The following is a 15441-nucleotide window of genomic DNA, read 5'->3' on the forward strand; positions in this document are numbered from 1 at the left end:
GAGGGAGGGAGAGAGGAGGGAGGGAGAGAGAGAGAGAGAGAGAGAGGTTATATAAGAGGCTTGAGAATGAGGAAGGCTCAAGAAAACTGTCTGGCGGATGTCAGAAATAGCTGTGGCTTCATGGCCAGCAAACTCTGAAGCTTCCAGTTTGATGCATGTGTATGAAATGCGCTGTGGCTGAATCTGGCACAAGTTGGTGCCAAACTGTTTCTTCCTTTTTCTCCCTCCCTTTAGCTTCCCCTCTTTCCCCCTTCTCTGTCCTGCTTAACCGGATTGTCTTCTCTCAGCAACCCACAATGATTCCTACTGACACTCTTTGGTGATAGCCATTCATACCATCAATATAAGAATCCGATTTCGCAAAATGGACAAAGTTTAGACCGTGGGCTGACTGAAGTATGCCGAGGCGCCGCCTAGGGATCTTTGAGGAACTGGACTTGGCACACATCTGGGGCATGTGGATGAGTTCCCAGTGAAAGGTGTTTGGGATGAAACAGCTGTAGATATTTGGTTGGAAGACCAAAAGCTGAGAATCTAAATCAAGAGACAACAGGGAAGAGTTAAGAACTTAAGCACAAATGGAAATGCTTCCTGATATTATGGATTTTTTTGTGTGGGGATTAAAACGTCTTTTTTTTTTAAAGCAACAGCCTTCAAATGCCTTGTGGTCAAAGCAACTGAAGCCTATTGAGCTTTATATTATATGTATATATATACATATACATACATATATATATATATATATATATTAGTACATCATGTAGTTTTTAATCTTTTCAGGGGAGGGAGCTTGTGTATGTACGTATGTGTGTATGTATGTATGGTGTGTATGCATATGTGTGTGGGCATGTGCCTGCCATATGTGAAGGTCAGAGGACAACCTCAGGTGGCAGTCCTTGAATTCTGTTTTATTTAAGATATGGTCTCTCTCCTGTTTGCACTGCATACCTGAATCTAGCTGGCCCCTGAGCATCTGACCCCACCTCTGGAGCCATGGGAGCATTGGGGTTCCTGATGCATTGGTGCTATGCTTGACTTTATGTGGAGTCTGGGGATTTGAACTTAGGTCCCGGCAAACAGTTATCCAAGCCTTCTCCCCAGGGTGAGTTTGTTTCCCTCACGTAATCCTCACAATAACCTTACTAGGTAAATCCGTTACTACTGACAGCCTCATTTTTTACATGAATTAGCTGAGACTCTGTGCCACATACCTGTGATGATAAAACTTGTAGATGCTGAAGTTAAATTTGACTCTTAGATAGCCCTGTCTTGAGGGCCCATTTTCTCTTCTATATGTACATGTGTAAGAGGAGAGAACTTGCCACCTGTACATGTGTAAGAGGCGAGAACTCCTTTGCCAATTATTAAGATTGACGAATAATAAACTCATGTAGATCTCACCTCTGTACTGCTCAGCACCCTAATTAGAGAATAAACTCCACCAGTTAAGTGAGGGACGTGACAGCTCTTCTTGGTTGTCAACTTGACTAAATCCAGAATTAAACGCTGTGAGGGACTTTCCTTAAGTCATTTGGGGTGGGAACACCTACCTTTTTAATGGAAATCTTTTGAGATGGGAAGATCTACCTTCAATCTGGGCCACACCTTCTCAGGCAGCATATATATATAAAGGACATGAAAGAAGGAAGCTTTTCCTTGCTGCCTGCATGCCTTCTGCATGCCTGATGTCAATTTCAATTCTTCCCTGAAATTACAGCTTACTTCTTTGGCTTCAGGCATATGCAGTAGAGGCATGTGTGGTAGACCAGCGAGACGACAGCCAATGGTCTGAAAAGCTACGGGACTCTTGACCTTTCCATTGAATGGGTAGATAGCCATTGTTGGATTAGCTGTGAGCCACTCTAATAAATCATATATATACATATGTATATATGTATATACATATGTATATGTATATATATACACATATATATGTGTGTGTTTAAAAACCATGTTTTATAAATCATATAATATATTTATATTTTATAAATCATATATGCTTATATGTTTTATATATGTATTTTACACATATAAATATATAAATCATATAACACTAAGTCTTGTCTTACTTGTACACCATAGTTTGTCAAATATAAGTATTTTGGTTTATTTGAGTGTGAGATTTTAGAAGTTTATATAGTGCTAAGGTGTGATGTTGGTGGTATGGAGGCAGCATTTTGTCTGAAAAAAATTAAAAAAAATAACCTAACATTGAACTTACATTTAAAAATAGTGGTTTGTCTCTTATCCCCCAACACCCACCCCTCTCCCTCAACCCCAAACACGGTTTCTAGTTCCTCACGAGACATACAGAGATCTTTAGTCAGTAGTCTTGTGTTTCTGAAGGAATCCGATGGAAAACCAACACCCAAGTTTGTCACTGTCCCCAGGACTTTCATTTTTTGTTATCCACCTGGCCCTGAATTCACTTGAAAGTATTGCCCTAGTCAAGTTCAACAATGCCCTTTACAGACTGGGAACTAGGGCTGGGTAAGGGCTCCTGACCAAGGTTTCACCATAGCACACACAGTGCGAGAGTCTACAAAGACTTGCAGATGAAGGGGCATACTTATTTACAGGACGCCTGCTTCCCATCCCACGCATGCGCGCACACTGCCCCCCTGCTCATCAGCTCCTCCCTATTGTCTCATATTGGTCCTACCCCCTCTGCGCTTGCGCTGCCTCTGCTCACGTGCTGTGCTCCGGCGTACCTATTGTCTCATACTGGCTGTATTTGAAAGTGATGCAGATGCCGCTTTGTGCATATCGCTTCCCCGAGGTTGGATAGTCATAGCCATGTTCTGGAACTGGGGGAAACTTGGGGACAGAATGTATCAGCCAGAACCCCTGCATTCTGTTCCATACCAGCAGACCTACCAGAGAAAAACATTTGATTTAGATAAACAAACAAACAAACAAAAAAAACAACAAAAACAAAAAACCCAGAAAACAAAAAGCCAGATCTCTTTTTAAAATACAGTTCAAAGCTGTAATACCAAAGCCTACTTACATGTTAGGCTAATGCTTTCTTAGGTCCTTGAGAATTATTATGCTTATTTTTCAAGGATATCAATAACAACTCAATTACACATCATAGTGTGTGTGTGTGTGTGTGTGTGTGTGTGTGTGTGTGTGTGAGCCAGGGCAGACACTTTGTGAAGAGCTAAGAGTAATTCTTTGTTGAAACTAGTTTGGCAAATTCTCTAAATTGGAATTTGATCTTGTTAAAGATATTGTAAACATACTGTCAGTTGGCAAGCTTTGGCTGGAGTCTTCATTGCTAAGTTACTGTCAAAGGGCGGCAAAAGCAAATTAAAAGAGGCAAGATCAAACAAAGGAGGATGCTGGCTGCACTTTGTTTTAAGGGACAGCTGCTCATTTCATTGGAGAAGGGTAACTGAATTTCTACAGATCTGATTTAAAAGAGACAAAGGGGGAAGATACCAGGTAGGCACACAAAAGCATCCTTGTTGAGCATGACTTTTAAAAAAAATCTCTGGAGCCTACAAAAATGAAAACCACAAAGGAAGCAAATAGATTTCCATCCCCTTTGTCCAGCATATTCTGTGTTTATCAGCATATGACGGGTTAAGGAGACGTTCTTGATCACGTATGAACATGCCAGCAAATCTATTCAAATGCCGGTTGACTGTTGCCTTTCAGAGCCACCTTGAACAATACGAGCAGGGTTGGAAGCTGTGGGAGGGTCTGTCTCCTAATAGGTCTCATGACCTTGGCGTCACCACCTCTTGGGTGTCAGGTACCTGTGGACCAAATACTTGCTACAGCTAACAGCCTGGAGGAGGAAGGATGAGAGGCACTTGGAGTGAGGGTAGAAAATATCGCCTGGGTGAATGCCCCTGGGTTCCAAGGCTTCCATACGGGCAGCGATGACATCAAAAGCTTTCAATGTTCACAGCGTTTGACAGTCATTACACATGGTTTCTGTTTGGGGAAGTGTAGGGAGTAGACCGAGTCTCATACTGTAGCCCAGGCTGGCCTCATTCTCATGGCAGTGCCCCTGCTTCAGTCTCTGCAGCCCTGGAATTCTTGGTGTTTGTGACCATGGCTGGTTATATACCGAATTTTTAATCAGATACTGCAAATTGGCTGCCCTAGGGCCAAATGCCCCTTGATGACATATTAGGTTTGCTAAACATGAATCTATTCACTGCTAAATGTTAAATACCAAAATATTTTCTAAAAATACTAATTTGCAGTACCTCCTGAAAAATTGCATCCATACACTTCCTGGTGCTGGATGCCCTTGTCAGACATTTGGTGTCCTCTCAAGTCACCTGTTTGCTCAGTTTGTGTCACATGCTGGCCTTATGTGGCTCCCTTTGAAGGTATTTGGGTTTGCAACTTTCTGGAGAATACTTACTGTCATAGAAGTTATTTGTAATGTTTTAAGTTGAAAACATTGGAAATTAGTAATTATAATAGTTTTATAATCTACTGAGTATTAGCATTATAGATTTTTGGTTTAGCTACATTTTTACATTTTCTGTAACACATGTATAGTTTGCAAATGAAAAATAACAAATATTGCTATGTTAAGAATTATTGTATGAAGTAATAATTTTTGACAAAGTATATATGAGTATAAAGAAAAACTTTAAATATATATCACTATATATGTGTATATATATACATATATATATAGGTGTGTATATATGTATATATGTGTATGTATGCATAGCTGATATTTGCACAACCAGTACTTAGGTGCTTGCTTTAAAAGACATTTTTTATTTTATTTTATTTTTTTTTTTTTGAGACAGGGTTTCTCTGAGTAGCCCTGGCTGTCCTGGAACTCACTCTGTAGACCAGGCTGGCCTCGAACTCAGAAATCCGCCTGCCTCTGCCTCCCAAGTGCTGGGATTAAAGGCGTGTGCCACCACTGCCCGGCTAAAAGACATTTTTTAAAAAACATTAAAAAGTAAATTGGGATTTCTGAGGAGGGCATTGGCATGTCAAGTCATATAATTATTTTGTATTGTGTTATATAAAACTCATATCTCAGTAAATGAGAATAAGCCATAAAAAACAAAAACTGTCTTTTAAATATGGGATATGAGGATATTAAAGAAGAAAGGTTTAAGAAAATGTTGATTCCCAATAGGAAAGAGAAACCGAGAGCTGCCGATGTACCTTTGGAATGTCCATACTGTCTGCTGTAATTCACGGATGCAGGGACGCCATCATTGTATATTAGATAGGCAGTGTCGTTCTGCAAGAGCACACAAGGGTTATAATGGCACAGATCTTCCAGTTTCCATGACTTCCATTCTTTCTATCTGCTGCAGCCTGCAGTGCAGAGCTTTCATTAATACATAGGAACATGAATTCTGTGACATGCGGGATGGAAGGGGAGAAGTCCATTTTCAGCCATGAAGGTTTTATGTGTACATGTATGTATACATATCTGTGGTGTGCGTGTGTGCGTGAGTGTGTGTGATCTAGAGAACAACCGGGGTATTTTGGCTGCAGAGGACTAGCCAAATGGAGGAGGCTGACTTGCCGGCCAACCTCAGGGATCCCCGACCCCTTCCCCTCAGCTCTGGGATGGGCCGCATCTCCCAGGGCTTATCCTCCTGCCTGAATGGCAAGTGCTTTCCTGAGAAACCCGTCTTCTCAGCTCCTGAGCACACTTGAGCCCATGTGACAGGAGCCCTACGTGATCTGTGTGAGGATGAGCGTTCCGTTTTTCTTGGTTGTTTTAAAAGCAGGTTTCTGATTAAGCAACCAGCGTACGATAAAGAGTGCTCAATTATTTGCTCAGGAAATGAAGTTGGAACAACCAGGCAAAGGTTACACCTGGTTTTTTTCCACTGATGTTACAGGCGCAGTGTGGAAGCGGCTGTCTGGATTTCATTTTCTCTGCCTGTGCCACGCCTCTCTGCCTTCCCATAGCTTTGATTAGTCAGGGCTCCTTATTGCCTGCTCCCTTCTTCTCTGCTCTGAGAGCTGGCTTTTCCTCCAAACTGCCAGCACCACATCACCTTCGGACAGTGATGTTTTCCTGCTTAGAAACAAACAGTGGTGACATTAATGTATGATGCTGACTTTCTCCTGGTAAGAGTCTCCAAACACATTGTCGGAGAAAAGCTTTTATTTTTGATAGTCTCTCTTTGTCATTTGGAGGGAGCTTATACTTGTTTTGAGGACGGGGGCGTTCCATTTCCTCCGTGATTTGGTGACTTTTATTGAAACCCATGATGTTGATATTGAAAAAAAAAAAACAAAACTCAGTGACGTAATAAAAGCAGCAAGGGCAACTCATTTCTGTACAAAAACGAAGCAAAATAACCCAATCTTTGAAGGTAATTATTTGAGGTAATCTAAAAACACTTAAAAATACATAGTAGGGTTTTGGCATTCCCAGGAAAATAAGCACTTTTATTAGCTCGCTCCCCCGAAACCCCTACCTTTAAAAAAATACCCAAAACAATCAGCTACAGATAATGTATCCTTCTTCTGAGAACTCTGACAGTTACCCTGTGCTGTCTTCGACTGTAGTAACAAGGCCATATGTATGCCTTTTGGGTGCCATATGGGAGCATGATCTGGTGAAGAGATTTATTCTTACAATAGATGATATCTATTATTAAAACAGTGAGTGTAGCAGACAGCTATGGAGAAGATGGTACTGATAAATAAAGTTGGCAGGATAGACTGGTGGCATATAGCTGTAATTACAGCAGTAAGTAGGTTAAAGTTGGCAGACCAGGAGTTCAAGACTAGCCCAGGCTCATAGAACTGGGTGCGTTTGACTGACTATGAGCATGTGAAGATGTGGGGGCGTGGTCTTCCACTGCTTCTCCATTGAACCTGGAGCTCACTGGTACAGCCAAGCTGGCTGCCATTAAATCCTAGAGACCTGTTTGTCTCAACCCCACAGTGCTGTTGCTGCAGGCATAGCACCCCACATTTGGCTTTGGGGTCCTTATGCTGGCCCAGCAAGCACTTGACACACTGAGCCACCTCCCCGGGGGCCCAGAGATATTCCTTGATCCCATGTCAGGCACTCTCTCGATTATTGGATGTTGGACGGAGGGGATGATTCTTTGACCTTAGTCTAGCAGGAGATACAGTTAGGCAAGGGTAAGCCACTGCAGAGTAATTTGATTATTAAGGAATAAAGAGGGTCCTTATTTGCAAAGGTAAAAGAAGAAAAGCAATTCAAATTGTAACCAGGCTGTTGGAGGACTCAGTCACCTTGACATTTGTCATGCAAAATTAGATAGTTGGTCTGATCTTCCATCCCACTATCATTAGATGATCAATACCAGGTCAAAGGTTAGAGACCTAGGTCACTGGGGGCAGATGGCTCTCTCATCCGGTCAGTGTACTCTCACGTAGTCACGCATACCTGCCGTTTGCTCTGTTGCTTTCTTCTTTTGAGCCAATCAGACATGGAAAACAACGCCTTTCCTGACCTTCTCCTTCCTAGATCGCCCCGTGTGCCTGGGTTTCTTTCACCCAGACAGCCGATGCTTTTACACTGTCATTAGACTGCCTCCAAAGCTCCCCTTTATTTCCCTTATACTCTTTAATTCCTTGCTTCCTTAAGTTTTAGGGTGAGGGATTTTCGTCTGCAACCCAGATGAACCTGGAAGTCACATAGATCCCAGGCAGGCCTTGAACTGACAGTGATCCTCCTGCTTCAGTTACCTTCTTAGTGTTAGGATTATAGGTGTGAATCACACTTGACCCTTGCACCCGTTGTTTTTTTTTTTTTTCTCTAGGCAGTACCTTTTCTCTCCTAGGTCCTGGGGTACCTTTGCACACCCCAGGTCATCATTGGGGTCTGCTAATCTGAGAATCAAATATGCATCTCTTCCAACTAAGGTGGATGACTGTGGTCTGGCAATGTTATTTTTTTTTCCTCTCTTCTCCGCTCCAGGAGTCTCTGGGACAGAGATGAGAACAATGCAAGGGTTTATTTCCCCACTAACGGCTTCTGTTCCAGGTTGCCATCACCGACCCTGGAAACCAAAGCGGCTCAGTCGGTTTTCATTTTACATAATAGCCCTCTTATTCAAAACGGGGTTGTTGTTGAGATTAAATCACTTTGAAAACCACCTGAAACAGGGCTTGGCACATCTCGTGTATTCAAACAGCGTACAGAGTCATTTTAACCGGGGAACTTTGCTTCAAGCTTGCTTTTAACGGCAGGTGGGTAAAACGAACGTCTCTGCACACAGTGACAGCTCCCGAGTGAATGTTCAAGTAGATTTGTGCAGTAGCACTGGAAGCTAGAGCAGTCCTGTGCCAAGCATTACAATACTTAACAGGCAAACCCCTAGCAATGAACCCAGCATCTTATAGAAACAGTCGGTAAGCCCAGCATAGCACAGGAACAGTCACTTTAAACGTGTCCATCACTGTCAGGGAATGCATTCATGGGGTGAAACTGTGTCCCACGTACAGCTTGGTTTTACTTGTTATCCCTGTTTGGGAAGCAGTCTCTGTAAAACAGGTAGATCCCGGAATCCCCCAGGGCTGGTCACCCTGAGGCAGGTCTTCATTCGGTTCATTACCTAACGCCTAGGTCATTACCTAACGCTTCGTCTTCTCTCGGGTGAACCAGGAATGGGGCCCCTGAAGCTAAGGCCTTAGCTGTCAGCCTACACTTCTGAAAACAGTTAATTAAAAGGAAAGCCCAGAGGAGCTTTTACTTGACTCATCAGCAACTCACCAACACCATGATTCAAACCATCTATAACTTGAGACGCAATGATCACAGACCTGTATTGCCCAGCAGCACGAGAGGGCTCTTAACCCATTTCCCTCAGATGCCTTCCTGATTTCCCCTGTGCCATCATCGAGTCAGGGATAGAAGATGGAAGCCATCTTGGCCAAGTGTACTAGCTAGCCCAGTTCAGGTCTCTACACTCCCTTTTTGTAAAGAGAGATGCCTTGATGCTTTTGCTTGGTTCCCATGATCCTTTGCACAGGGATTAGTCTTTGTTTTAATAAAGTGAGCCAATAATTTGACATTGGTGTGGATTATGATGATGTGCTTCTTAAAGCCTTGGTCAGGTCGATTAAATGGTCCTAGACTGGTTCTGAATAAGTTCATCTCAAGTTTCTGGGGCTAAGTAAGCATAATCTATCTATCTATCTATCTATCTATCTATCTATCTATCTATCTATATCTTTATATTTATATATATACACTCACATATATATGTACACACATATATACACATACACACATGTATATACACATATACATATATACACACAATATATATACATACATATATATGTTCTAAAAATGTAAGTGTGCAAAAAATATATATTCCAAACATCCTTTTTTGATCTATGATCTCCACAAATGGTTGACTGCAGCCTACCTTGGAGTTATGTGCTTCATACAGGTGCTCTAAGGTCCGTCCCAGCGCGCTCCTGCTGCTGTTAATCGGGTGGTGGCTCTTGCTCCAGGTCTGCATTGTGGAGTCCAGGTATAGGTACTGCAGGCCCTCCTCTTGACTTTGCTTGCCAGCCCTTTTGGGTAACTTATAAAAGGTAAACCTAACAGAGCAAGGAGTTAAGATTTGCTATCATTGACTGACTGCTTTTCTGACAACACTTTCTATTAAACACTTGTATACCCATTGGTGTCTCATGGGAGGCCTGCAAGGAAACGGAATGCTGGGGGCTTCGGCCTATTCTTCCATCTCTTCCTTCCAGGGAGGGCAAGCTTGGCATGGGTGGTATGTTCTATGACATCAGCTGGCCTAGGGGCTGGAGCCCCTGAAATGAAAGCCCATGAGTCCTAAGAGTGATTCTCTCCATTGTTCCCATCACCCCAGTGGTCACAGGGAATAGAAGGTCAAGGGCTAGGTGTGCCCTGGAGAGACTCGCTCTTACCACAGTGCTTAGCCTCTGGTCTCTTTGGGGCTCCTCAGGTGGGTATGCACTGGAGAGACTCGCTCTTCCCACAGTGCTTAGCACCCGGTCTCTTTGGGGCTCCTCAGGTGGCTATGAGATCTAGGCGTGGGCGTAGGCAGCGGTGGAGGCTTCTTTAAGCCTAGTCCTCAGCACCATTCTTCAGCTGTTTCCCAGAATTCTCTGGGTTAAGGATTTGCTTAGTAAGTATTTGAAGCAGGCCTTTTCTGTCTGTATCTATTGCTTCCTGCTTGTTATCTCCTTTGAGTATTTCCCAGTGAAGACAAGTAGTTGGACCTAAATAGAGTTCAGCCAGCCTTGGATCACCCAGCCCAGGCTTTCTTATGAGCTCTAGTCCCATTGTGGTCAAACTAATTTTTACTGAGCTGGTCTGTGTCCTGTAAGATATCTGACCCTTCACTTTTAGATGCCTATATTCCCAATGTTGTGACCCTCAAAACTGTCTCTAAACCTTGTCAAAAGTTCTCCAATAGCAAATTCCCCCTAATTTAAAAAATGGCTGATCTAACCAAATATATTATAATAGCATGTAACCCTGTAATTAACCCCAAGAGCCTCCGTAAGCCAAACATAATACATACATCATCAAATGCAATGGTCTTCCCAAGAATGTCACCCACCTCCTGCTTGGTTCTCTCCAGTCTGTCCTGCCTTCTACCTCCCGAGGCCAGGTCCTCGCACATGGCAGGAGCTATGCTAACTTTGCGACAGTTGAGCAACTTCTCTGCTAAGCAGCTATGCATGTCTTTTTGACATGTATTGCTAAGTAATATACCCATTTAGTTGTGACAACAAACCAAAAAAAAAACCTATCAGTCACAATTTGGCCCCCTCCCAATGATAGCATCTGAAGACTGTTGTTATGCCAGAGTTCCTAGGCGAGAGCAGCACTCAGCCATTTCTCCTGGGTGACCGTCTCTGTACTCATCGACCTCTGGGTTGAGCTGGACATCTAGACAAAAGTATGCCCGGACACTCCCAGCTCCACATTTTTGAAACCAAATTTATAGTATTTTGCACCAAGTCAATTCATCCTGTTCTATTTTGGATCATATGCTCTCAAGAGACACTGCCCCCCCACCCCCGACCATCCACCTTCCACCTTTCCAGACCGTTCTTTTTCCCCAGTTTCCATGGCTACTTCTTAAATCAGGTCTTCACATTTTGTCTGTGTTACTAAACTCCTTCGACTCTGTGGTTCCAGGCTGGTTCTCTCCCATCTGTCTTTTGCATCATTGGTGTGCACATCAGATTGTATCACCACCTTGCTTCAAGTCCTTCTGCAGTTCCCTTTCAAACATCAGGTTCAAATCCCGAGGCACAGCCCCTGAAGCCTTTCATGACCTACGCCTCCCATTGTGGTTCGTCTGCAGACACCTCTGCGTACGACTCCACCCCAAATGCCACACTTCACAGGCTGCCCCTTGATTCTGCACTATGTCTTTGATCTTCTATTGGCTGGAGCTCCCATGGCATCTCCTTACTATTTTTAAAGAGAACTTCATAATTATTCTTAAAACTTAGGTGAAAGTTACTTCTTCAAGGACACCTCCTTGGCTGTGTGTTCCCCAATGTCCTGTATCCATCCCGCAAATCCAAGCCCCTCGACAGGAGGAACTATGTGCTGTTCGTATCTCTGTCTCTAAAACTCAGGGCAGGGCCTGGTCGGAGCTCATCAATGCTGAAAGACTGACCGATCTTTAGCTTGAACTTCACACAGTGACGTCAACCACCATGGCAGACTGGAACTCAAGAGTTGAAGAGCAGAGATCCTAGGAGGATCTCAGCACAGTGACTTAGTGTGGGTCGTCTCTTCAGCACTGTGCTAGAGACCAATAACCTCCTGCCTGTTGCCTGGACTGCCTTGTGAATGAAGATTAACCCAACAATGCTGGGCACCATAAGAAGAAAGGTATGGCTCAGCTTTAGAAAAGCCGCGTGCTTTCCCAGCTTTGGGTCTCAGGAAGGGGACATGCAATGAAAGGAAACTGCCAGGTGACATCTATCAGCTAAGTCCCTTTCCGCCTCTGAGCCGTGTCCTCCCAAGAGCATCGACACAGGCTCCAGAGAGCTGCTTGGCGCTTTCTCAGGGCTATCTCACACACTCAGCAGCCAGCTCCGCCTGGGAATTGAGTCCGTTCTCGCACTTTAATCTTGTTCTTTTTAGTTAATTAACGTATCTATTTATTTATTTAACACAGGATCTCATATAAGCCAGGCTAGCCTAGAACTCATGCTGCTGCTGAGCCTGTCCTTGAACTCCGGACACTCCTGCTGAGGTTACACATGTGCGCCATCCTGCCCAGTTTATGTGGCACTAGAGACTAAGACTTCATGCATGCTAAGCAAGCGTCCTGCCACATATCCCCAGCCTCAGGCTCTTTCTTTTTAAAGGGAGGAAGCCCGGTGGAGGGCTTCCTTAGGGTCACCACAGACAAACCCCGACTTTCTACTTGCACACTCCAATCACCCCATTTCTTTTACCTACCAGTCCACAGCTTCACCGTCTTCATTTCTGCACGAGACTTCTGGTTTCCCCAGGACCCCCGAGAGGGCAAAGAAGAGCAAAGACAGAGCTGTTCTTAGAGGCTTTGCCGCCATTTTCTACCCGTGGCCTTCATTCCATGCAGTGGACCGTGGAGTGTCAAGTCTTTCTCAGGCCACGCTGGCTCTGCTGCGGGTTCTAGTCACTTTTGCTGTTCACTGTTTGGGCACAAACAGAAGCGGCTGAGTCCCATGTCATCTGATGGTTCTGTCACAGCATTCCAGTGTGACTCGGGATGGCTTTGTGCTCCGTTGCTGACTAGTTTGCAAAGTCATAGAAAAATCTGGAGGGAAAGGGGTATTTATTTATCTGGATACCTATGCAGTTAACTCTTTGGAGTGAATTCAATATGTGAAGTGTGTGAGAAGAGGAATCCCCGACAAACTGATGTTGAGTGAGGTGTAGTCCGTGTTTCTCTTCTCTTCTAATTGACTACTGTAGGTGTAGATGCATGCAATTCATACATAGCTAGAAACGATGAAACCTTTGCCTTCTTAGTAATTAAGATCTGTCCTATAATAGCCTTTATAATAGGTTAATAGCCTATAATAACCCCTGTCTTTAAGGGAATAACTTCTAAACACTATTCTGAAGGTTGCTTCAAACTTAAGAGTGAATTCAATTGCATTTCAGCAAAAATGTTGACCTATCTTCTACACACCCCCTGGTTCTGACCACTCAGCAAGGCACTTGGCTTTGAAAGGCCTTTGTGTCTCACTGTCCACTATGTAATCAGGTCAGTATTGATCGCCTACTCTTTGGGGCTAAATAAAACCCGTTACCAACCTCTCTTCATTCCACACCATTCTCACTCATTCTTGAATCCGAACCTCAAGTTAAAGGCTGAGGGGAAATGGCTCACTACCATGACGACTATGGAAAGGTGAGCCACCCTACCCATGAGAGGAGGGAAAGGGTAGATGGATACACACACATCTGCCAGTATTTCTTTACTTTTCTTGAATCTGCACTCTACTGTCATGCTAAGTAGCAGGCACTTCATGCCTGTAAATCACGGTGGCTCTGCTCTGTCTCTCCATGGTTATGGACTCAGATTGGAGTCATGTTGGAGATGCAGACCTAACCAGATCCCTGAAGATCAGGTCCCTTCTGTGGACTAGCCTTGCTGGTATTCTCCAGGATTCTCGTTTGTGGCAAAGGAAGGGCTTGCGGCTCTATTTCTCCTAAGATAGAGGACAGAGGAATGCTATGGATCCACTGACAAAATTCACATTTATCTGTGTTACCCACAAAAGGGCAGAATTCTGGACTTTATCTCAAATGGTCAGAATCGGGCTCCCTCCATCTGGGGTCAGGAATCCATAGTGTGTGTGTAGAGTGTTGTGTGTTTGTGTGTGAGTGAGGTCTAAAGTCCATATTGGATGTTTTCCTCAATCATTCTGTCTTAATTGTTTGAAGTCAGGATTTGCACTGGCCTGGAGTTCACTATCTTGGTTGGGCTGGTTAGCTCCATAAGCTCTAGGAATCCTCTTACAGGTGTTTGCCACCATGGCCAGCCTTTTAAATGTGGGCTCTGGGGGACTGAACTCGGATCCCTATGCTTGGGCGGCAAGTACTTTATAAACTGAGCTATTCTCCAGGCTCCCAGAGCTTATACTTTAGATACGTTTATTGGCAGTGCAGGTTCATCCTAAAATTTAAACCCAGGCTGAGCTGATGTGCTAAGCCAGCAGCTCAAGAGCTTTCTATGAGAGAGCTGTCAGAATCAACTAAATCAAGAAACGTTTTCCTTACCTTTCCTGCATTTTGATTTATAGGTTATAATAGTGTTCAGAAAAATAATTTCAATCACTGTGAACAATAAAATATTCATGGCATGAAGTTTAATTTATTTTAAAATGAACAAAAGTATCATTTACTTCTTTCATCTTAAGAAGCGTGCACGATTGGGCACATCAAGTCCAGGGTTGGCTGAGTCATTGTGAGAACGTAAGCAGCTTGTTTTCATCTCTGGCACCTAACGGCAGCTTTATGATGAGGTAGAGAATAATTTCTGCACTGTCCTCCTTGCCGTCCACACATCACAGTGCTGGGCTGGTGACATTAGTAAACGACCCTTAAGGGTTAGCCAAGGCTATCATCCTTACCTTCCTGCGAGTGGGGCTGAAGGACATCTGTGTTTAAGTTTCATTTGCTAAATCCGATTTCATTTCAAGGTCCGGAAAGACACTTTTAATAAGCTTTCTTTTTTGGTGTAGCTGACTCTGTCATGTGGGCTGTCTGTCAACAACACTCCTTATGTAACTGCTTCACTGTCAAACACTGTAACCAGCTGGTCAGAGTCTCCAGGGATTCCAGCAAGGCCCCAACTCCTAGATGCCAATATGTCCTTTTTTTTTTTTTTCTTTTTACTAAACCAATGAAGTGACATAATAGAAAGAAACCTGAGGTTTGCTGACCGAGGAAGCTGCAAATAGGACAAAATAGTTTTCATGATGCCCCTTGCTTCTGAAGCCACGCTGTATATACCATGTTTGTTCACAGCCTAGGATTTGTAAAAACAGTAGAAACTGCTTTCTTCTTGACATGGCCAAGTAAACAGGGAAGAGCTCATGGCTTGGGAATGGACTGACCTGGTGTTTGTTCACCCAGAGATTCTGGAAGATTTGAGTCCTGCTTGTTTGGAGGGCGCTTCTTCCTCTCTCTGCCTTTCTCACACCCTTGTATGTTTTCATCGTTCATGTATTCCAGCTCCTGGGTGTCTGTGTTAGCACTGGGCTCCTCTTACATATATTGTATTTTATTTTTAATTGTGTGTATCTGTGTGTGTGCGCGCAGGTGCCGTGCACTCAGAGGGCAGAGGCTCGCATCGCCCTGAAGCTGGAGGTGACAGGTAGTTATGGCCAACTAGACACGGGCACTGGAAGCAAACTCGGCTCCTCTGCCAAAGCTTACAAGAGCTCCACCTGCAGAGCCACCCTCCAGCCCCCCCACCTGCAGGGCCACCCTCCAGC

The 15441-nt window shown here is 43.9% G+C and overlaps 2 protein-coding genes across 2 annotated transcripts in view; one reads left to right on the plus strand and one right to left on the minus strand.

Moving 5' to 3' along the window:
* Positions 1 to 15441, minus strand: part of Dnase2b (deoxyribonuclease 2 beta) — a 38644-nt gene that overhangs the window by 3242 nt on the left and 19961 nt on the right. The window contains exons 2-6 of the mRNA XM_031376189.1: positions 12410 to 12624; positions 9366 to 9543; positions 5155 to 5233; positions 2712 to 2873; positions 337 to 534 (exon numbers count right to left, since the gene is read on the minus strand). Of these exons, the coding sequence (XP_031232049.1) occupies positions 337 to 534; positions 2712 to 2873; positions 5155 to 5233; positions 9366 to 9543; positions 12410 to 12522 (730 nt within the window). The 5' untranslated portion in view covers positions 12523 to 12624. The remainder of the gene's footprint in view (positions 1 to 336; positions 535 to 2711; positions 2874 to 5154; positions 5234 to 9365; positions 9544 to 12409; positions 12625 to 15441) is intronic.
* LOC116094386 (uricase) overlaps positions 13318 to 15441 on the plus strand; it is a 38529-nt gene continuing 36405 nt past the window's right edge. The window contains exon 1 of the mRNA XM_031376190.1: positions 13318 to 13349. Coding sequence (XP_031232050.1) covers positions 13320 to 13349 — 30 coding nt within the window. The 5' untranslated portion in view covers positions 13318 to 13319. The remainder of the gene's footprint in view (positions 13350 to 15441) is intronic.

This window comes from Mastomys coucha, unplaced genomic scaffold (assembly GCF_008632895.1).
Source record: "Mastomys coucha isolate ucsf_1 unplaced genomic scaffold, UCSF_Mcou_1 pScaffold16, whole genome shotgun sequence".
Taxonomy (NCBI): Eukaryota; Metazoa; Chordata; class Mammalia; order Rodentia; family Muridae; genus Mastomys; species Mastomys coucha.